General features: G+C 39.7%; 1 protein-coding gene across 1 annotated transcript; it reads right to left on the bottom strand.

Moving 5' to 3' along the window:
- Nucleotides 1-1,022: 1,022 nt before the first annotated feature.
- On the bottom strand, nucleotides 1,023-24,774 carry ube3d (ubiquitin protein ligase E3D). The gene is made up of 10 exons (XM_086038275.1): nucleotides 24,506-24,774; nucleotides 22,661-22,872; nucleotides 22,196-22,286; nucleotides 16,022-16,244; nucleotides 14,417-14,489; nucleotides 14,266-14,344; nucleotides 13,703-13,811; nucleotides 12,416-12,564; nucleotides 8,500-8,638; nucleotides 1,023-1,378 (listed from the first exon to the last, which is right to left on the bottom strand). The coding sequence occupies exons 1-10, from the start codon at nucleotides 24,595-24,597 to the stop codon at nucleotides 1,358-1,360; spliced, it is 1,188 nt and encodes a 395-aa protein (XP_085894401.1). The 5' UTR covers nucleotides 24,598-24,774; the 3' UTR covers nucleotides 1,023-1,357.
- Between the last annotated feature and the right edge of the window lie 121 nt (nucleotides 24,775-24,895).

Here is a 24,895-nt window from a genome sequence, read left to right as displayed (position 1 = left end):
CCGTGCCACCCGAAATTGAATACAATGAGACTGAAATCAGGTCTTTAAAATGTGAAGAAAAATCAGTTATGAAATCCATCTGCTAATGTGGCTGTTCCCTAAACGGAGAGATTGGAAATGTCCTGTCAGTGTGATCTGTCACAGAACTACTCAGATACACACCCTCATGCTAAAAATAAAATTAAGAAACAGACCACTAAATATAATCCAAACAGTACATTAGAGGTGCATAGACCATTAAATGGAAAAGAAAAAACATTGCATTGGTCTAATGCTGAAATTACCAATATTTAAAACCCCTTAACGCCAAAACAGTACAGAACAACTAAATGGTATGTAACGTTTATTGTTCTCATTTACAAACTACTTTTGTGTTGTTGTTGCCTGATGTTATCACTCATGTTTTGCAGGTGTTTTTTCTGCATTTTGGATGTTAGATTAATACCTTACGTAAGATTTTGGAGTTGTCCCCTTAAATTTAGGTTCAGTTATCAAGAGCACGATTTGTAAGAGGCCTGTCACACAATTTAACTTCTTGTTCATCCCAAAGGGTATCGACGGGATTAAGGTTCGGTCTCCACTCTGCACTGAACCCATCCAAATATGCCTTTATCAACTTTGCTTTGAGTAATAGTCGAAAAAAAAAAAAAAAAAAAAAAAAACTTGTGAAAAACTTCACAATGACTTACTGAGAAAATATGCAGCAGTGTTTTTCTCCATATAGTGTACACCGCATTAGTGTGATGCACAACCAAGCAAACTGCATGATTATTAAAGATAGATGTATTGAGACTTTGAAAAAACATGTTCAATGTCAAACCGTTGGTTTTTTTTTTCCTAAGCTTACCTTTACAAAATGCATGAACAAATAAACCACCACTCCATAAAACTCTACACTTATCTCACAATATGTAATTACTCTCAAGTAGAGGATTGACTGCTGTGCACGGTCTCTGAAGTGTCTCTAAAATAAGCTTCATCAAGCAGGAGATCCTTCAAATAGATGAACAGAAAGGAAGAGCTGATTCTTTGGGGGAAAAAAATATTTTAATCTGTTTAGGTGAAAACGTGAGAAAAATACAAAACTCAATTCGGAACAGAACAAATATACAAACACATACAAGACTGCTAAAACAAGTACTGTAATACTGATGCCACATTCTACCAATAATAATAGTAATGTTATGTCTTGTGGTTAAGCCAGTTTTAATGGCTAATATGAGGAAAGCATCTTCCAAGTACACAAAATTCAAATCTTTTGGAACAAAGAGAGTGGCATTCAACTGCTTCAACAACTGTGAGTTGACCACCAAGGAACACAACAGGGCCTCAAAATCCCGGCAACTTTTCTGAACGTTCACAACTGGAGGTAAGCCACCTGAGGACAACAAGAAGAGAGTGGGTAAAGTTCTGAACACACGCACACACATTTTTAACATTTTAGAAAATTCCTCTAAACTTTTATTCCCAAAAGCACAGATGCACTGGTGAGCCATGGACTACTAATCGGCACAGCAACATTTTATCAGCAATTATGGTCTTCAAATAAAATCTCCACAGGTGGCAGTGATTTCACAAGTTCAAAAACAGACATTTAGCTAAACAAAGCACAGAAAGCAGATCAACTAAAGCCGATTCTGCCTCACTTCCTCCATCTGCTATTCCTGGGTGTTTGCCTGCTGCAAACAATAGTTGCGTTCCAGCGAGGGCTCCACACTGCGATGATGGATGAGGGCATTTGCCTCACTCAAGGCCGTGTCTTCTACGTCCCCGTGCCCACGCTTGCTCGCCACTCAGGCGCATCAATGATAATTCATACTAATGATAACAAACAGCAAATGGAGGTGAGTTGCCACTAATGCAATGTGGAGGTTCAAAGGGAGGACAAAATGAGATAAGAAACTGGAGTAGGAAAATATGGAGAAGCAGGCTGATGATCAAAATAATAATAATAATAACGTTTATAAACACACTTTACACTGAATCTGAATCTCAAAGAGCTACAGTTTAAACGTAGATCTAAATTACGAGATCTAAAAAATAAGGCCTAAGATAAAAATTTGGAAACTGGTGGGAAAGCAGCAAGATTTAGTGTTTAAACCTGAGTGGGACGGGGAGGGATTTCAGGACAGGTGATGTGGTGATACTTTCTTACTCTCTCATAAAGATCTTAGCAGGACAGTGAATATAATGCAGCTTCTGTGTGTCTATCCCAATGACCGGTGTGTTACAATAGTCCAGCCTGGAGAAAACAAAGGCGTGGACAGAGTTTGGGGCATTTGAGAGAGCCAGTGTGAGGTGGAGTTTTGCAATGTTCCTGAGGTGAAAAACGGAGGTCTTGCGTAAGTGTTGGATGTGAGCCTCAAAGGTCACATTGATCTTTCCATTCCATTATAATAAAGCCCCTGGTTAGTGATTGAGGAGGAGTGGTGAATGTCATGGCCATAGAAGGTGATACCAAGTGATGGTGGGTGAATGGGTTGGGATGCAAACTTCTGTTTTTTAGCTGTTCAGTTTCAGGAAGTTATATGCCATCCATACTTTTAACTCCTCCAAGCAAGGAGGTAGGTTCAGAGGAAGGGAGAGCTGCAGAAGCGGTTGAGTTGGTTTTGAGCTAAAGCTGGGTCTCATCATCATAGCAATGGAACAAGGAGGAGCATGTACAGGGTGAAAAGGGTAAGGCCAAGGACTGAGCCTTGAGGTACACCACAGGTGAAAACGTGAGCAGCCATCTTTTTTCCTCCCAAAGAGACAAACTCTGTTCAGTCAGTCAGATATGAAGTAAACAAAGACAAGACAAAAGCTGCTTTTCTATTACAGGTTCCGAATGGGTCAGCCCAACATCGCCCTGGTCTTGCTAGGCCTGGCCGCCATTGCTTTTACAATACAGACACACTAATCAAGTGTGGTGGGATTAACTGAACTGTGCAGCCTCGCAGTATGCGTGATTCTTCCACGAGATTGCGGGAGTGGAGTCTCGGCCAGTGGTTTTGATGTGGATCAAAATATGAATCGCCGTTGCACGATGTTGCAAATTACAGCCCATCAAATGCACAGAAGCTTTCACACAGACGAAAAATCAATTTCCAGTTTTAAGTCCGCAAGAGACAACCGGCTGCCACCAAATCATAGAAATACAGTATATACAGTACACATTGTCTTTTACAACAATACTAAAATCTTACATGTACCTCTGGATGAAGTAAGAGAAGCTTGTCGCAAAAAAATGTGTGCACGGCACACACATTGGCGGGTCCATTTTGAGTGAAGTGAATGAGAGAGAGTCCCGTCTTTCAATATATCCCCATTTTTGTCTTTATTGATGATCACATCCTCTTTCTGTAGCAATCCTTGACTGACACCGTGCAGTATGCGGCAGCCCTCAAGAGGAAAGTGGGTTTATTGAAAGATGGGGCTCGCTCTCATTCACTCTATCCAAGTGAAAGGATACGGCGACATGCACAGCTCATGACATTTTTGTAGCACGAGCTTCATTTATTTCATCCACAGGTACATACCGAATTGTAAATATGGTTAAGTATTGTTGTAAAACATACTATAGTGTATGTGTTTTGTATTTTTATGACTTAGTGGCGGGCGGCTGTGTTTCGCACACTTATAAAACCAGGAAATGGGCGTGTGCAATTTAGTTCCGTCCGGTACAATGGAAAAGGGCCCAGAGAGTCCGATGGTGGAGTGAAGGGAGGGAAGGAGGATCTGTTGTCAAAGGCTGTGGTGAGGTCAAGTAGCATTTTGGTTCATTTCAATGGGTATTATTGATTTGAAATAAAAATTACTTGACTAGCGGGCTTTGTCAATGAATTACACTTGTAAATCAAGGTACCGCTGTAAATCACAACTTTTGATGAAGTTGATCAAACTTAGGTTTAAGACCCAAAATGTGTTTTATTGGGTACTGTATTTATTTCATTGGATTGTAGGGATGTAACGCTAAATCGAAAATCGATTTAAATCAATTTAAACTGTTTGAAATATGTATCGAAAACATAAAATGGATGAATTGAATAATCGAACAATAATGACAGAAACCATTCTCTTTTCTGTAGCACAGAACATTTTTATAGGTCAAGTATTGGGTCCTGACAAAAAGCAAGCATACTGTCACAAGAATTCCGAAAAATAGGATCAGTTTGAATTTGCCTTTTTTTTGTTGGCTGATCAATTCCATAATGAACCAACAATAAAAACAGGGCTTTCCCATAATTAAAACCTATTTTAATCAGTTGCCCCTTATAAGTTGCATCCATTCAGCTTGTTGTTATATTTTGGAGCCACCGAACTATTACTTTGGAGGCTTCAAATATTTGTGCACTAAACAATTTAGTGTGAAAAGCATCAGTTTCTGATACCCTTTCTGACTAACCTATATGCCATCGCCATGGGTGTGAGAAGTAGGCGATTAATGAGCCGGGGGCAAAAAGACACCAAGCCATAGTACTTTACAGCCCATTAAACTGGAGGGTGCAGAGCACAGAAAACAATAGATAGTCCAAAATGCATACCGGGCTGGTTATGGTGCTTTTTGGTGTCTTTGATGCACTCACAACTAAAATGGGTCAAACATTGTGAGTCAAAATTGAAGTTGAAAACAACATGAAAACTCGAGTGGGTGTATTATATGGAACATACAGTTTGCTTGTGACTTCTTATTTTCAGTATGTACTTTGTACTACAATATACTTTGGCACTGACAATGATGCATCGCTACACATGGTTCATGGTAATACTACTATGTTGCATTCAAGTAAAAGTACAATCACTTCACAGAAATTATACTCTAGTACAAGTAAAAGTCTAAAAATGTACTAAAAAATGAATAAAAAGTTGCTATTATATTACATATGTCCTGTGTACCAAACTAGTTGATTCTTAATGAAGCAAAAAGAACAACATAAAAGTAAATTATGTTGACATTAGACAAACTAGGCATCAAACCAGAACACAGGTTAATGGCAAAACTATCCTAAACATGTCGTTCTGATTGTTCCTGGAAGACATGCTCACATGCATAAAGGCATATTTTTAACTAGCGATCACGCCAAACTACGGGGGCATGTTTGTGCTGGTCCAAACTAGTAATATTGGTAACCTACTGAACAATTTAACGGCAAATGGTTGTACTGCCCATCATTTTTCATTCTTTTCCAGGAATTGTTTATTTCTTTTTAGATTTTTTCTTAAAGGTCCCATGCTATCAAAATCCAGTGTTTTATGCATAAGTTAGTCCAGTCCAAACGAGTCTGTGACATGGTTTAAGTTTGATATCTAGGCGGTTTGTTGATGATATGAAATAGCCGATACAATTTTTTTTTTTTTGTCGTTGTGATGTAGATCCGCTCCTCATTATTCAAGTACCTGCCCACTTTGTGGTTGTTACATGCCCACTCAACTGAGAAAAAATGGCCGAACGGCTGCGCAACCCGCAGCTTATGCAAAGATAAAACTTTGCATCCCCTGCCAACCTAAGAGGGCTTGAGGAAGGAATGGCTTGAATTTATTTTATATTATATAAATTCCTAATTCCTAATATTTGCTTGGAAGTGTGTTTTGGCTGTACTGTTTTCATGGACACTAAAAATATTTACCCGATTAGGACTTTCGTGTTCATGAATCCCACTTTTTATTTATTATACAAATTATTTTGACATGCGCAGATTGACCAAATATACCGGAAGTAGTAGTAGTATGTCAACAAAACATTGCTCCGTCCATTTCTACTTTAAACGTTATCGTTTTTTTTCGCATATGTTTTCCGTTTGCGCTGTCATGTCGAGTTAACACTTCCTAATGGATCTGCAAATGTACCAGTTCAGTCTTGCGCCCGCCATGTCTTTCGCTCGCTCTTCATCTTTTTTTTTTCATTCAGACTTTATTGAACCAAACAACAAACAATATAACACTTGCTGTGCTTTACGAGCTTCCGGGAATAACAGAAGTGCGTATACTGATGTCACAGGCATGCGCGGTGAAGATGGTTTGTTCCGAAATGTCTGAACAAGTGCTTTCATGCGACCCGATCGGATTAACAATCAACATAAACTACCTCTCTCGTTCGGAATAAAATCTTGATCGGCATGGCCTTGATCGGATCAGAATATTCCGAATGTGGGTGTGTACATGAAGCATATTTATTCCGATGAGGCATTTAATCTGAAGAAATGTGTTCATTTAAACTGATTTTGGGGGTCCAGACATGCTCGAAAACGCATGAAACTTTGCACACACATCAGGCCTGACAAAGTAAATAAATACATTAATTGAATGAATAAATGAATGAATGAATTAATCAGAGGTGTATTATGCCATTGAAACAAAAAAATCCCACCCCAAATTCCAATATACCAGTACCCAAAGATGCCAGTAGACCGAAGTGGCCTGGGCTGTGAGGGCCCTGCATACCTGCTCGTAGCTCTAGTTTTTTTAATTAATTTTTTTTGTGGTTGTAATTTTTCAACTCTGTCCAAAAGAGGCAGTTTTCACAATGCCTTCTAGACAGACAATGTTGGGTAGTTCAGAATATTAAATATATACCAGTCCCCTATAACAATCGATAACATGCTGTAAAATACATTGCTTGCATCACTTCATCAACAAGCAAACAGTAAACTATAGTCTTTAGTGTCCTGTCTGCATTTGTTGTGTCATATTCTCTCTAGATAAAATGTCGATGTCTCCCAAAAGCCATCTGGCTGCATGCTGTTCTCTGAGACACTCTGGGCACTACTGTGTTTTCTTCACCATTTCAAACAAGATCTCAGATACTCTTAAACTAATTCTAGTAACTCCAGATGATTGTGTGATCAAATTAGCTTCCTGTCCTCTACCGACGACTTCCCAACAGGCCTCCACAATCAGGAAGTGTTTGAGTGGATGATTTCCTCGTCACTACCACTCTAACCATTGCCAGCAACCAGACAGATACTATGTGCCGTGTCTGCCTTGTGTTTGTAGCCTTCTCAGTTTCACAACAGCCTCACACACCTCAGTCGTCAAGCAACTGCAGAAATCAATGCTGCTACTATCCTCATGGCTTGAGTTTTTTTGAGAGAAACATGAACGTTTAATTCTGACGAACTGTTCCTTCATAATAAATATGCTGTCAAAATATACATACATATACAGTATTTACATACACATATTTATATTCACACACATATACCTATCTATCTATACATATATACATATGTATACATACATATATATATACACATACATATATATATACACATATATACACATATATATATATATATACACATAAATACACATATATATATATACATATATATATATATAAATACATATACATACACATACATATACATATACATTGATTTTAATGCTAAATGTACTGTTTTCTATCTCTGTACACATGCTCAAAACTGTTTGCAGTTGCCACGTTGTGCCTAGCATTCTTGAGTATTGAAGACCGAAACGGTCACTACTGAAACATTTCGGTAGTGACATAATACATAGATACATAGGTCATACATAGATTTTTCTGACTTAAACAATATTCTATTCCATATTTTATCTTAATTTGAAGGGAAAATTAAAAATTGATCCAACATACATCATGCCAAAAACCTCCTCTTCTTCCAACTCATCTAACACCTGGATCGCCTCAGTTTGAAATATTGCTTTCCAAGTCGATTTCTGACTGGCATGATACACTTTCCATGTTGCGCACTGCCGCTGTCGTGACGTTGCCTTGACGTGACGTTTCACTTCCGGGATGTCACTCGCCAGGATCTCACTTTGGAAAAACGATCACTTTGTCGAATACACGAAATAGACATGATTTTTTTTTCCCAGGCTTTATTTTTTGTATGATGTCTAATTATTTTACTTAGACTTTATTTGGAATTTTCTGAAATGACTGTATTTTCCAGACTATAAAATGCTATTTTTTTCCTTGGTTTTGAACCATGAGGCTTATATATGTGCGGCTATTCTGTGGATTTTCTTCCACCACTAGGGGCGCTCTAACCGGAATTATAATACAATACAAGAGCCATTATCAGGATGTGACTGCAGTTGGAGGAGTTCAACAGGCGAGGGCGCTATGCACTAGATTGTGCATTACGTGGTATAAAACGTGGACGTTGACTGACAAACTGGAGTGGCAACGTGAAGTGAGATGAAGATAAGTACCCTTTATTTTCTCTTGGTTCTGTTCCAATTTAATCCTCAAAGTTGCTGCTGTGTTAAAAGGTACTGTAAGGAAATAATCTGTTCAGGTACATAGATGTACATTTACAGTTCAAAATCGTTCTGTAAATGCAGTAAATATCTCATTTTTCAACATGGATAGGTTTGGCTTATATAAAGACTTCTATATCGTTTTTCTTTCCTTTTTTTCTTCAAATAGAGTGGGCGCAGCTTTTATAAAAAAGGTGCGTCTCATAGTCCAGAAAGTACGGTACTTCACACTTAAGCTTCAACTGTAATTTTCTGCCGCTTAGGGTTATGTCTCACCTTATAGGCTCTCATGTGACGCATGGATGCAGGAAGTGTAGCATTGCTGTCTTCAATCACTTGCAGCAGCTCCTCGCACACCTTCAGAGGGAGTGCCACAGAGTGTCCTGTGGCATTGACCTCCCAGCTGGTGGCGATGCTAAAATGTAGAAAGTGAAAGTGATTTATGTTGACTGCCAGAGCCATGTTCAGTACAACCAGGAAGCCTGAAATAGCTGCAATAAAGCTAATAATGATGAAGGAAGCATTTTCACTGCGGTTTTAATGGAGCCATTTTGAAGTACAAACTGCAGAATTACAAGGAAGACATTAAAGCAGATAGATGAGCAGCGTGTGTGTTGCAGTACACGCCTGTGCATTGTGTATGGAGAGTGACTGAACTAGGAAAGATTGATGTTGTGTCAGTATCAGAGCTGGGCACTTGACCCTTTTTTGCCGGTCCGGCCGCGACCCCCCGCGCTTATTCATAAAAATGACCACGCCTTGCCCCGTTCCGCCCCCCCCAAAAAAAAGTGTCCGTGATTGACGCCGCCGCGGGAGGGATGCTAACAACAGAGGCTTTTTAAGGATCATTAGCTGGCTAATTTACTATTCGAACCCGCTGTGGACACGCTTCAAAATGCGCCACTAGTACTTTACTGCTTACCCAACTGGTGTGCTTACTTCCGTTGCGAGCCCCGGGGTTGGTTTTGTCGTATTGTATAATTTTTTGGGTCCAACAGACGGCCAGAATTCGCATTCAACAAGTTACTTATTTATTTTCCACACTTCCCTTCATTCGCGGCCTTCAAAATAAAAGCATTCCAGCAAACCACTATACACAGCAGGGTTGCTACGGCGTATTTCTGGAAGTAGGAATGACGCCAAAAGAAATGCATGAGCTCCACCTTGATGTGCCAGCGTCATACTTCAGTGCTGCGCGCATCTTAATATACTCCCGGACACAAGTTGTTTTGAGACAGTTGAGTTCCAAGTCGGGGGTCGTCGCTTCAAAAAGACGGCGACAACAATGGATATCGTGCCTGCTACAACCATAAAGGGACCAGGATGACTAGACGATGCATTTAATCTCATTGCCAAACTAGTTTGCTTTGCAGCAGCAACGAGCTGCGTGCTGCATCCTCTCTCTCCTCCTCTCTGTGTGGGAAAGTGTGTGTCGTCGCAACATGTGACATAATGGACCGATCAGAGCAGCAACAATTCCTGGTGGGTGCGTGGCATGTGTTGCAGACCTATCGCCAACAGCACCATGTGCCGGTCAAGTGAATCAATGCGGCAGTTGTCGCTTGTGCTGACGCGGGTGTAGAAAGAAGCCTAAAAAGAAGCCTTTCACTGAGGAGGCTGAGATGAAATTTGGCCGGTTAGTGGGCCGGACTAAAATCTACTTCCGGCCATGCTTAGTCCAGCCATTTTTAAAAATTTGTCAGCCCCCACCCCAAAAACGGGCATTTGGCCGGGCCGGAGGGTCCGACCGAACCGGCGCAGGGATGGACTGTCCAGCTCTGGTCAGTATGTGTAGTGTTGATCCAGAATGAAATCGTATGTTAGCCATCTATGCATTTCCCACAGGATGAGTCTTTTATAAATGTACTTTTACTTAAAACTACACAAAGCACAACAATGTATTTACTAAAATAATGTCTTAATCAGTTTCTACATAATGAGAGTCTTATGCAAGCTAATTATGAGTGAAGAAAGACAACAAGTACATTATGTTGTGTTTAACAACACGATTAAGGAAAGGCAGAACTCCGGAAGAGTCATTTTGTTTGATTTATAGGATGGGCAGAATTTTTTTTTAATAAATTTGTGTTCTTGGAATTTTGTTGATTGTGTGGAATTTTGCCATTTTTTGGCAAGTCACTCAATTTGTATTAATAAGACCAGCAATTCCCAACCAGGGTGCTGTGGCACACTAATTAATGTCCCATGACAGATCATGAGGAGCGCCGCAGGAAATTATCCAATTTCACCTTATTTTTTTCTGAAATGTTTTTTAGTAATTATAAATATATCCTTGTTCATCTTATCTATGCTAAATGCCTATAGTGAAAGGCAGAACAATTACAAGCTCCACTGGATTTCAGAAGGTATAATAAACCTGTGTTTTCACCTAAATGGTAAATGGGCTGTCACTTGTATAGCGCTTTTCTACCTGTGGCACTCAAAGCGCTTCACAATTTACCTCCTGATGACGCAGCATCAGGAGCAACTGGGGGTTCAGTATCTTGCTCGAAGATATTTCGACACGGTCACAATGTCCAGGGATCGAACCCACAAACTCTGGGTTGGGAGACGACCACTCTGTCACTGACCCATGCTGCCAACCTCTTGGCATTATTACAAAAAACAAGTTATGGGTCCTGCAATTATATGAGCTTTGTGTTCAATTAAACAGGCCAGGATATTACATCAAGGACATTTAGGAGTCATTTGAGACAAGATCATCATCATTATCTTAGCATTCATAATTTTTGTGACATTTGTTTGGTGGCGTGCTGTGAGATTACAAAATGTGTGCCTTGGCAGATTTAAGATTGGTAAACACTGAAAACTTGTGAAGGTAAAACGAGGCAAAATTGAGTGCATTATTTGGCAGCTACAAGCAGAGCGTGTTGCTAGTTAAAATCAAGTGCATTAAAGGCCATTGTGACCTGCCATCTCATGACACATTTTCTTATGCCTTGTGACATAATTTGTGCAAAAACAATCCAAGAAGAGCTAATCATTTTGAGAATACCACCATTTTAGATATGCAATATGTACAGTAGTATAGCTTTCCTGCAAAGACAGGGTCCATGTGACTTTTATTACTTTTTCGACAGCAAGTTTGTCAAAACATTGGAAATAACTTCCCCATTCTGATTTAACTGAACTAAGCTGCAGGGGAGAGGAGAGTGGATAAAGAACGACTAGTGCTGAGTCAGTTGAAAATAATGAAGGCTGAAGACTATTCCAGTGGGGTGCTGAGCTACATAACATGAAGAACCACATGCAGAGCATCCACCTACACCCTCCTAATGCATCACAGCAAGGTACACAGAGACTCACAGTGGTCAAAACAAATTCAGCAAGTGCATTCTAAGGGACAACTGAAGACATTTGATGGCAATCTCGTTTGCAAAATAATAGAACAATATGTCTTGGAATGGAAGCACGGCACAACGTAATGTACAGTATTAACGCTTTCATGCACTCATTCAAAAAAAGATGTGTCACTGTGTGAGGAAAATGATGCTCATACTGTACCATATTGGCCACTGCTCTACCACCAAAAGCTAGACTGACACCCAGGTTTACTGTTTAAAGTAGAAATCAACCCAAACATATTTTTGTTCAAGAATATGTTCCCAGCAGGCCCACTAGTTGAAACACAGCATTCTGATTAATATTGCGTTTGTGGAATATTGAAAAAAATATGTTTGGGCTGACTTCCCCTTTAATGAAGGTGTTTCTCTAAGAAAAACGGCATACTTTGGTGGCATGGTGGCGCATGTGCTTAATATTAATATTGTCCAGGGCGTACCCCACCTCATGCCCAAAGTCCCTGAACAGCAGTCATGGTGGTAGAACATAGATGTACAGTACATTGTGACCATCACTTGGTACACCTGAACAATAATTATTCACTATACCTGTAATTAGCAGATCAGCATAGGATATACCGTTTTTTTTAATGTATCCTTACAGGATTCATCTTGCATCTTCTTGCCTTTGTAGGAAACGGGAGCAAAAACCTGTTCATATTTGGTTGCGCTTAAACTAGGAAAAAAAAATCTTTCAAAGAAGCCTTTCATCCTTTACTTAGAGTTATAGCAGGTGTGGTGGCGATTAAGCGGATGCATTGAAAAGATGAAAGATGAAGGCAAGAAGGAGTGAAAACTGAAGGAGAAATGCGCATGTTGGATTTACTTACTCTTGTTGCTGGAGCCCCATATGAGAACAGGCTATGTAGAGGAGTTTGAGGGCTCTTGCAGCCCTCAGTGATGGACTTTGATGAGTGTGGGTGCTCGCAGACCACTCTGGGACTGATGCTATGATGGAATCGCTGTTCAGCAGCCAGAGCTGCAAGAGAAGCAGACACGTCACTTCACATTTAGGATGCGCAAAGGACTAAATCAAATGTTACCAATTTCTTTGCCACACAGCAAGACTGCGATAGACATTGGGTAAACAACAACAACATTTTGTTGAATTGCAGTTTTGAAATGTCATCATCATTTAGTCTAAAATTAATTATAAGTAGCCTGCCCAAAATAAACATATTCTCCATCTTTACTATACATTTGATTGATCAATCAGCCCATACGATTTTTGCACTTGGGAATTAATCGAGCAGGGTTCACCAACGTAGTGCCCGTGGGCACCAGGGAGCCCGCAAGGACCACATGAGTAGCCCTCGGGCCTGTTCTACAATTAGCTCACCATTGATTGGACTTTGTGATTTCCTAGGTATGTTGTAGAAGTGATCATTTGAAAATGTAAACACTTGCAGTGATTTGTAGAAACAAAGTGTTGCATATTGATGTTTATCAATTTCCTACCTTGTTAAATCATTGTTGATTTTTATTGGAAGAAATCAGAGGTGTCAAGTAACGTAGCACAAGGTTATTGATAACGAGCCATTGATGTTTGAGGTTTTGCACTATTACAATACTTTAGGCAACTAATCATCATATCTTCTGCGCCATGAAACACATACTGACGCTTAGTAGTACAGTACCGTACTTTAATCCATTTGCATTGTAGGCCTACTTAATGTGATTGTTTTCAATGGGCCTCTATGCAGCTGAAACAAGTAGCCTTCATCGTAACATTTTAATATAACATCATAATCATTATGGCCTTTACAAACTGTTTTTAGCGGTAGGTGGGGTAGTGTACAATAGGTCCCTGTGACGCAGCCTAAGCTTTTGTCAGCCCCCCCCCCCTTCATACTACATGTTTTCCAAAGCTGACTTGTAGCAAAATGAGGTAATCAAATTTCATTTAACAGTGTGACGCAGGCGGTACTGCACAGAACTGCCACTTGCAATGTTCCCTAGATGAACACTACTGCCACCTTCAGTTAAAAGGAAACTGTTTTTAATGACAGAACCTATGAGAGAAAAAAGAACATCAGAACTTTCCTTAAGTAAAGATATTAAGTAACTGCACTTTTACTTGAGTAAAATATTTCAGTATCTTTCTATCCTCTTCTTACCAGCAAGAAAGTTTTTCCAGTCGGTGTTTGGACAGAAAAGTGGAAAGAACACATAGAGTTGGAAAGCCCTGCAAGCCTTGCTGCTACAGTTCTTTCCAGGAAGCAGGATCTGTCCAAAACAAATATTTAATCATATTTTTAGTTTAAACGTCACAGACTTTGAAAGTTAATTGCCATGCATCAAGATGTCATTAGTCCAGTTAAAAAAAATCCAATCCAACATATACAGGCTGTATATGTTTGTTCCTCTTACATCTTTAATAAATAAACTTTGGTGTATGTTATATTTGTTCACTTACAGTTGAATCATTGTTATTTTTGGATTCAACAACTTTCAGGGATGTGTAAAGCACTGGAGAGTGTGAAAAACACAAAATGACCTTGAATATATTTGTAGGTAAGCACTCGATTTGATGGACAAAATAAACCAGACACTCAAAACCCAACAATCCCTCAGAGTTGAGTGCAACTGTACATTCTCTTCTACCTTGCTTGCATTTCAAAGCCAATAATTTTCTGAGCATTTCTTACTGATTTCCCTTTGGCCAAGCTATTGGACCTACCTGCTGAACAAAGACTCTGGCTTCCTGTCCCCTACACTGGACTCCACCAACACCTGCGTGATGTACAGTCTCAGGGTCTCTGCAAGTCACAGCAAGGACACCTCGTAAAAACCTTGCGATTGTGGTTTCTTGATGACCAGAGAAAGCATACCCGCTGTCAGTGCCTCTCCCAGGACTGAGGAACAGCTCATGCAGGACACAAGTGCCAGTCTTCGGCAAGTTTTCTGTTCATGATGGAAGCACAAAGCACAAATATTTTAACACTATATACATCACATACCGTTTTTGCATGGACAGTCTTCAAAGAAACCAACCAGTGTTTTCCCACTGGAACTAGGCTAAAGGAAGACAATTGTTCGCCAAACAGAGAGAGAGATATTAATCTTTGTCCAGGGAGTGCTGGAGTTTCATTTCACTGATGCAATTTTGTCTGGGAGAAATGTGCTGGTGTGGGTGAGTGTACGACAGGATTTTAAAAAGATCCATTAAACCTGTAATTTTAAACATTCAGTGCGGTTTCATCACTTTCGTTCTGTCCTTTCATCTCACTTTTAGAGTGTAGGATAGAAGTGGACTTTCTGGGTCTATTTTTGAGCCTATTCGGCAGATAACGAGACTGCCTCAAAAGTGCATGATCAACGTCAACATCATCATTACCAATGTTTTTTTCCCCTTCTTTTGCAACATGCACACTTAATATGGCTTGTAAGACATCAAACAAAAAGCGCACGAAATGTATTTTCTACTCAGACCTTAAACATCTTTAGCACTTATTTTTAGTTGTTTTAATAAATCTTATTTCTGACTTGGAAACAGGGGCGGAGCCAAAACGTGGCTAATGGGTGGGCCTGGAAAAATCAGGATGGGCCTGAATATTTCTCTCACTGAGGGCAATCTTCCTTTCCCGCCACATCGTATAGTCACATAAAATGACAAACTGAATAATATGAAGTTCAGATCTTCCTTAGACAACCACAATGATGCCATTATTAATATTCAATCAAATAAAAAACACCACAAACACAAATTCAGAAATATCCATCCATCTATTATCGATACCGCTTATCCTCACAAGGGTCGCGGGGCGTGCTGGAGCCTATCCCAGCTGTCTTCGGGCAGTAGGCGGGGGACACCCTGAATTGGTTGCCAGCCAATCGCAGGGCACACGGAGACAAACGAGCATCCGCACTCACGATCACACCTAGGGCCAATTTAGAGTGTCCAATCAACTTACCATGCATGTTTTTGGAATGTGGGAGGAAACCGGAGTACCCGGAGAAAACCCACGCAGGCACGGGGAGAACATACAAACACCACACAGGGAGGCCGGAGCCGGGATCGAACCCACGACCTCTGAACTGTGAGGCGGACGTTCTAACCAGTCATCCACGTGCCGCCCAAATTCAGAAATAATTTACCCAAAAATTAGAAGTATATAATTTTTTTTCATGAATCTCACTGGGTGGGCAGTCTGTCAACTAGTGGGCCTGCTGGGAACATATTCTTGAAAAAAATATGTTTGGGTTGACTTCCGCTTTAAGGCATTTTGAATTGTGTAGGTATACTTCACACAAAGTGGTCCCAAAAAATGTGAATAACTCTACTCCCAACCAGTCCAAAATCAGGTGTTTTGTGACAAAAACGGAGGATTCCACACTTACAGTACATTATGGCATTGCAGCCTAAAATTATGCTGGTGTAACAACTAGGGGTCCTTGCTACCTCAGCTATCATTTCTGTGCTGCACATTACTCACCTTTGGATCTTGACTATCCTGTGAGTCAGCAGGGCTCACTTCCTGGAGAAGGGTGTGTTCACAGCTGTCATCCCTGGTGAGAAGAAAGAAGGTGTCGCCCAGGAAACAATCTTCAGCTCGGGGCAGCATCTTCTTGTTGGCGAAAGGATCTGGATGGCAGCACCAATCGTCCACAATGGCGTTCCAGTTGCCATTTGGAAGAGGAAGCACTCGCTTGAACAATCTGAAGGTAAAGAATTGTTACTTAAAATTCATTCATTCAAGTTTGTTTTCTGAAAACGGGAGATATTTATCAAACATGGTCAGCCATGCTTTAGTTTAGAACATGGCTTAAAAAGGAAGTCAACTCAAACTTTTTCTTTACCAGAATATGTTCTTTGCAGGCCCACTAGTCGAAACATGGCATTCTGATTAATTGCGTTTGTGGAATGTGAGTTAAGCAGTAAAACCCGTTTCTGTCCATCTCTGGGGGCAGCCATTTTGTCACTTGCTGTCGAATGAAAATGACATCACAGTTGCTCAGGGCTCGGGACCAATCAAGGTTTACCTGTTTTCTTAAAGGGACACTTGGATGAGCTTAACATTGGCACTTATATAAAAGGTTAGCATGTAAAAATGACATCAGTACTAAAATGTTCCGCCCAAAAGACTTTCAAGTTATTCAAGAGCTTTTTTTTAGTGATTAGATTTACGACAAATTGTCCCGCCCCTTTTTGGGGCTGGGCTTGTTATTGTTTCGGTCTCAGCGGTCCACGTCACGGGAGAGAGCGTGGTAATATTGCTCGCTTTGTCAGTTCTGTTATTTAAAACGGCGACCGATCACCACCAAAATGCAAATGAACATTACTACTCTTGTCCACTTCAACCTGTGAAAGTATAAAAGTGTTCTGCTCAATAGTTTGGATCTATTGACATAGAACGTGATGTCATTATAGGGGACAAATTTAAAAAAAATGGCTTAACTAAGCATGGCCGGAGGTGTATTTTAGTCCGGCCCACGTGCGTGTGACGTGCTCGCGAGGTGGCCAAAATCCATCTGAGCCTACTCGGTGAAAGGCTTATTTTTAGGCTTCTTTCTACTCCCGCGTCGGCGCGAGCGACAACTGCTGTTATAGGGATTGTGGCATTGCACTTCTTCTGGCGTTCACTACTTCCAGAAATACAACATAGCAAACTTACTGTGTATAGGGGTTTGCTGGTATGCTTTTATTTTGAAGACCGGGAAGGAGAGGAAGTGGAAAATAAGTAACTTGTTGACTACCATTCCTGGCGGTCTGGACCCAAATAATTATGCAATACGAAAAAAAACAACCCTGGGGCTCGCAATGGAAGTAAGCACAGGCAGTTTGGTAAGTAGTAAAGTACTGTAACGAACTGAGTTATCGTTGTTGTGGTTGAATTCGTATTTTGCAGAGTAATGTTGTTTCCGAGCCTGTTGAATGCGTCGCGCGGCTCGCTGGATGGGAGGGGGTGCGGGCGAGAGAGGAGGAGCGGAGGACGAAGGAGAGAGAGTGTGTGACTGGGTGGATTGAATGGTTGTTATACTAGTGTTGGCGTCGGCTACGGCCCGCAGTAGCCGGTTGAATTAATAAAAAGGCGTTCATTGAACTACGACTGATGGCGTATCATTGCGAGACGCTACAGTACTATGTGGCGCATTTTGAAGCGTGTTTGAAGCGTTTCCACAGCGGGTTTGAATAGCAAATTAGCCAGCTAATGATCCTTAAAAAGCCTCTGCTGTTAGCGTCCCTCCCGCAGTGACGTCAATCTCGGACGCTTTTTTTTTTTTTGGGGGGGTCGGAGGGCAGAACGAGGCGGGGGCCGACAATGTTTATGGGTATGGCCGGAAGGGTACCCAAATCAAGGGTGGAGTGTTGCGGCCGGACCAGCAAAAAGTGGTCAAGTGCCCAGCTCTGCCGTTTTTGGACGTTAGAAGTAGGGATAGACCGAAATGCTTTTTTCAGGGCCGATACCGATTATTAGTAGTCAAGGTGGCCGATAACAGATATTTGAAGCCGATATTTATTTGTAGAAAAAAGGGGTAAAATGGTGTCACATTTATGAAAAAAATAAAATAAAAACTCCAACACTTGACTTCGTTTAAATGCGTTTAACCATGTTTGTTAAACAACTTAAGTGATTTACTAGATGTTAAAGCTTTTCTAGATCTTAAAAAATAGACAACTTTGTTTTCAGTCTCACAAAAAAGTCCAGGGACCTCCCAGGCTCAGCTGGATGTCTTATAGTTCAATGAAAACAAACATCTCCTTACAGTAAATAGTTTTCTAAAAATCCACTATAACTGAAATGTTTATCTTTCACACATCTTTGTTTTAAAGTTCAAAAACATAAAAGTGAATCCTCAACGCAGCTACTAGCCAGAAAGATAAGCATGTTTCCAAAACCGTACGCTCACATGCAGTACTTTGCTGTCAACTTTTGCACCGTGTACAGCACTTGGAGCGGTGGTTGTTTTGAAGTGCTCTATAAATAAAGTTGAGTTTAGCTTTTCATGACATGGCTTACACACAGACACGCACACCCAGGCACTCACTCACGTCTTACTTGTATCACCATTTACTTATATTATAAGCAACTTTACTTCTCTTAGGAGCAATGTGGGTCACAAAGCAAATTAACTGTTGTGACATTGGGGGAGTGGTTAGTTTGAGGCAAATGCCAATAATCGTCAAAATGCCAAATATCGGCCCCAATAATCGGTCTGGCCGATAATCGGTCCATCCCTAGTTATAAGTAATGAAAGTACAATGATTTCCAATGTAGGGTTTGTAATCGGTTCCTCCAGTGACTCCGACCGAACAAGGATAGAATTCATGGAGTCACTCATTTCCTAATTTCTCCCAATTTTTTTGATAAAATAGAAACTCTTTTCATTTTTCTGATCAAAAAATATGAGATTGGCGGCTATGTTGCAGTTAGCACGTCTAACATGCACGACATCATCCGACTGTGTGTATGTTTAATTAGACGAGGGAGCAAAAACGTCAAACTTAAATAGCGATTTGATCATATTGTAGCGTCTTCCAGGAACCTAGTGTCAGACGTAGGTTAATTATCACGTTTTTTTTTTATTAATCCAAGTACAACTGCTCGCGCTCTTCTTTCTCCGCTGCTCCACTCGCTTGCCGTACGATGCATTCATGAACTCGGAAACATAACAACTCCGCAACACACAAATCCTACCACATCACAGATAACCCAATTCGTTACAATATGCTGTTGAACATTCAAAGATTTCAATGCCTGAAAGGTGTTTACAATTTCATAAAGACTTTTTTTAAAGTCACTGTATTTTTTTCATTACAAAAAGAGTTTTAGTATAGTTAGCAATAATTTTAACTGTTATTGTATGTATTTTTTTTTTCCATCACAAAAAGTGTATATATGTACTGTAATGACAACTTGTCTTTAACTTGAATACTTAGATGTGTCATAGTCATTGGCTGTTGCTGCTGAGTGTTTAAAAATTTCAGTGTCTTAATAATTTACAAACTTAAGAGATCTTTATTGTTAGTGTATTTTTTTATTCTGGTGTAATTTCTTGGAATATCACCCGAATGGTTCGCTTTTATTTATTTTTAAAAAAAAATTACCATTTACTTGTCATCTTTTCAAAATAAACATATTTAAAAATATATATTTTTTTTGTACCAAAAATATACCGAACCGAAGTTTCCAAAAAAACAAACCGAACCGAAATGTGATTTAGCGTACCGTTACACCCCTACATTTAACACATACGCAGAATGACCGCAGATGCATAATCCCACTCAGAAGTTCACAGTGAGCAGCAGAGCGGATGAGTGTCGCCCGCGGGAGTCTAAAGAAGCATTTTGAAAGAAGAGGGCAGCTTTAAATCTCAGAAATGTGAATAAATTGGTTTGCCTCAGCGACTGAGGATGACTAGAGAAGAGGGCTGTCTCGTTTTGTGTTAATAAAGTCAGTTGAAAGGAGGAACACACGACGTGCTGATACCAGCATAGCACAGCATAACATATAAGACAATCACATTCGTGTGCACTTCAGCGACCACTCGGAAGACATAAACTCTAAGAATATTACAAGGGCCACATATAAATGTGTACATTACATATAAAGGTGTACATTACACACACACACCCGCCCACCCACACACACTTTGCTTGCACACATTTGAATTATTTCTGTCACCGTTCTGAGGCCCTTTTGTGTTTTTGTTTTTGTAGAGAATACAAATACTGTCTACTACAGAAAGAATCTTAATAATTTTGATTTAAACATTTTTATTTTCATCTTATGAGGATTTGTTGCTGTAATAAAAAAATACATTACATACGAACAGTATGTTGAATGTATATATCCGTCTTGTGTCTTTTATCTTTCCATTCCAACAACAATTTACAGAAAATATGGCATATTTTGGTTCGATAGTTTGAATTGTGATCAATTACGATCAATTATTTTTCAAGCTGTGATTAACTCGATTAAAATTTGTAATCGTTTGACAGCCCTAATCTTGACCTTTAGAATTCACCTTGAATTTTTTTGTTTGAAATCTTTGGTTACACTTTGTATTATCTGGCGCTTCAATTTTCCACCCACTTTCCTTTTGTGGCCACTGGCCACATATGGGTAGGTCCCATGAACCTACACCTTTTGAGTAACGTGCAACAACGTAAATATAAAAAATATAAAATATAAAAAAATAATTATTTTGCATCAAACCATGTGTGCCACAATTAGCATCCATGCTGTTAATACTTTGTACAACTCCTTTTGCCAACAAAATGACACCTAATCTTCTCCTATGATGTTTCACAAGATGGGAAAATAAAGATGTACTGGGTCCTCTCGTCTTCAGCGCACTCCACAGGTTTTTAATGGGGTTGAGGTCTGGGGACTGAGAAGGCCATGGGAGGCGCTTCATTTTGTGTCTGGTGAACCATTTCTACAATTGTCAGTATGAGAGTATGCTTTTGCAATTTAAAAAAAATGAGTTTATTTTGTGGTCTTTTAACACATACTAACCAGGGGTGCAAATAATTATGGAGGGAACTGTATCTGCTAGGGACAAAAGGAGTTTGGACAAACAGGTGAAGAGGGCCAGCTCTGTCCTGGGCTGCTCCATGGACTCAACTGACACATTGCGGATCGGACAGGAGAATAATGGCTAAACTGTCAAACCTGCTGGGCAATGCTATATTGCTTACACCTTGGCCTGACTTCCCCAATCTGACTCCATGTGGAAGAAAATCACTTGACCAGGGGAATAATGTTCAGAATGACCAACCTTTTCATAATCTATTATCACTGCAGCTACAATCACACCCTTTAAATTAATACTGTAATTTTATCCATCAGAAAAAAAGACTGACGTTTGAATATTTACTGTTTAGTTGAGGAGGTGAATTCAAATCCAATTGTTGTGTCCCACAATGAAGAAAAAAAAAGATTAGTTGGGTAGAAATTTCAGAGTTGGATGATAAGACTCCAAATTAAAAATGACTTTTCTCTGTACAAAAAGCAATTTACCTACGTATTACAACGTCTGTAAAACAAGTACTGAGTGACTAATGGAGCATTACAGCGACAGTCAGCAGCAACCTTATTACGGCAGAGCATTAAATTTACTGCACATCGTAATGACACATGATTGTTGTTTTAATTGCAAACTTCCTAGGATTTCTACACACAACTCGACATCCACTTGCCCTTGTTGGGAGTGGAAAAAAACAAGTGTTTGGCAACTTTTAGTAGGTCACCACTGAGAAATATAGCCAGAGGCTAAAGGTCTCTATAATGCAGGCACTGTAATTTTCAGCACATCATACTGCTGACCAGAGAAAACTACAGGCTGAAGGCAATAAGACCAATACCACTCAACCACCTCAGGGCAGGAAGAACAATTGTTTTTTAATAGCTAGTGCAGACCCTTATGCCAGAGCGACTCTACATCAACTGACGATTTTAGCTCCAGCTCCACCCATCTATTATTCCTGTGGCTGGCTATCAATAACTCCAGCTCCACCCATCTATTATTCCTGTGGCTGGCTATCACAGCCACAGCTGGGTCACACCATCAAGAAAACCTCACTCAGTCACTCTTCTTCCTTTCGGGGAGCAGTAGAGATAAGTACAAATTTCCAGTGCCACCCCTCCATGTCTTTTCCTCACCTATCCTCAAGCAGCCTGGTCGTACAGCTCTGACAGTAGAAACAATACGTCTCCTGAGCCCGAAGTGTCCTTACTATGTCTGAGGACGACTCTAAAAGGAAAACAAATAAAACAAAGTGAAATGATATTAGCCTTCTGAAAAGAGCAGGAACCGGTTCAAATATAAGGCAAGGGAACAGGACAAAATCAATTTAGTTTTGACAGGTCAATGACTGAAGTTAGCTGTGAGCATGTATTCAGACAAATAGAAAATCCAAAAATGTCCAGACAAGGTCTGATATGAGATTCTGGCAAGATATAGAACTCACAAGATGATGTAATCAGTCACTCTGAGATTAAGTTTTCTTATAAGATGAACTTTAGGTGTTTCTACATGTTTATTAAAATAATCTTCAATTGTCTTCATCAATAGGTTCATCCGACAAATAAATGGATATAGCAGATAGATTGTGTTCCCAACAGTACCTTCAATCTTGTTATGAGAAACACTTATTCGCAGCCTGAAATGGAGCTCTTGCTCACAGGAATCTCCCCCTGGTGTCAGAATGCATGATTCATCCACATAGGAGACTCCGGGTGGCAAAATTAAGGTCACCTCGCCAGTAGAAGTCCGGATGTGAAGAGAGCATTCTCCACCAGTAACAACCACATCGGCGGGGTTTCCAGCAACATCTTTCCTAGACAACAGAGAGGAAAGATCATGATGCATTGTGTAACATCTGTAAAAGCAAAAGACTCTTCAAAATGAGATTCATTATGATTATGGAACTATCAGATTCACTGCATCCTTCATCTTGAAGACCCACATCAGCATTTCAGTGAACACTATGCTGGGATAAATGCGGTGACTCATTGAATTCAATTTCAAGTAATGGTGCATTATGACTAGAGTCTGGAATATTAGAATTTTTATTTTATCCACTTCTATTTTGAGCCACTAAAATGCAACACTGCAGTGCTTTTTTTTTTTAATGGGAATTAAAGTTCATCATCTTTGCTTGAACTTGGCATCATCAAACAGGAACTCATACAAACTAGGGATGCAGAATATATAGGAAAAAAAGTCATCATTGCGAGTCCGTGCAATATACGTATCGCAAAGACATGCAATACGTGTCATATGGAGTTGTATGTTTTTAACTGACTTTGACCAAACAGGTGCAGCCTTAAATGTGCATCACCATCCAATAGATCTAACCCAATGAACAGTATCAAGGGGCATAATATAAATATAAAATTGTTAGTTATGATGAATAATTAGCTAAAAATGCATTGAGCCTACTTATTTTACCGCATGAAAAAAATTCTTTCTTTCATTAGATAATAAAAATGTCATTTTTTTAGGTACAAGTTGAATATCACAATAATATTGATATCACAATATTCCAACACCCATATTGCATATTTTTCCAATATCATGCAGTCCTAATACAAACCTGTCTCATTATGAAGACTTCACGTATTGTAGATTAAGCATCTGTATTGAAAGTGACTATTTTATAAAAAGATGATAGTCAGACTGCTATATTTAAACGTGAGTGAAGTGCAGTACTGAAAAACATTGTGACAGTACAGTATAACATAAAATTTGATTCAAAATGTTAAAAGTGGAACTAGAAAAATAACTCGATATACTGGAAATGATTAATAGTTTCATGACAACCACAAATTCCAAATCTGTAGCTGTAAAATATTTTATAAGAGTGTAAATAATTGATCTTCATACCCTTCATAACCCTAACCCCGCAAAAGGAACAACTAATATCATACATGTACGTGTAGTACCTATTAAATTCGATTCACCCCATCTAGTGTCTTTGTTTGTGTACTGTACCTCTACCTCATCACTCCGGCCAAAGATTTTCTATTAAAAAGCAGGCAGTCACACTTAGGACAATATAATAGACGTATTATAAAGACATAATTTAACTGCTATTTTAAGACCCCAAAAGGATGAACACATTTCTGAGACATTGCTGCATCACATGTGGGATGGTAGCAGCATGGTATAATGATATGGTCCGAATCCACTCATTATACGATCTTTGATAGTCTTTTGTAACGCATCTACTATAATGGTACGATGTCCAATTAGACTGACACGATCGAGGCAACGCAACAGTCGTACTTTTCAAACAATAGCTAAGCATGGTCTTGATTGATACCAAATTATTCTACGTCTTACCCGACTGACTTTACCGCAGTCTGACTTCGGGTAGCATAGTTTGTGTGTAATTGAATGCAGTTGCATCGTAGAGCATCGCGAATTTACTGCAACAAAACTAACACGCTATCGACACAAGTATTCACCCGATTATTAGAAGTCCACTTTGAAGCCTTTTCCTTAATTCGAGAAACACCCCAACTCCGCGTGTCTTGGCTGGCGTGTCCAAGTCGGCCATACGGACTGCGGACTTAAGACAAATATTAGCTACGGCTTGCTAAAATCTTTTTTATAACAACAAACTACTTAAAGACACATCTACAGTAAATTATGCGGTGCGATAGCATTGAGTGTAGTCTGCAGCTTGACCGCACAAACACAGCACTACAGCATTTGGATGTGCCACATTAATGAACAAGAGCGTCCGCTTAAAATTTTCAAAGTAATACATAAGCACGTTCTCCACCTCATTCTCCTTTCACAAAAAATACATCGAATTTATATAGAAGTAACTGCACATCTACGAATAATTACAG

The sequence above is a fragment of the Filicampus tigris genome, chromosome 8, assembly GCF_054856515.1.
Source record: "Filicampus tigris isolate MCC_2025a chromosome 8, RoL_Ftig_1.0, whole genome shotgun sequence".
NCBI lineage: Eukaryota > Metazoa > Chordata > Actinopteri > Syngnathiformes > Syngnathidae > Filicampus > Filicampus tigris.
The sequence above is the reverse complement of the archived record's forward strand: the minus strand, read 5'-3'. Positions and strand labels throughout refer to the sequence as shown.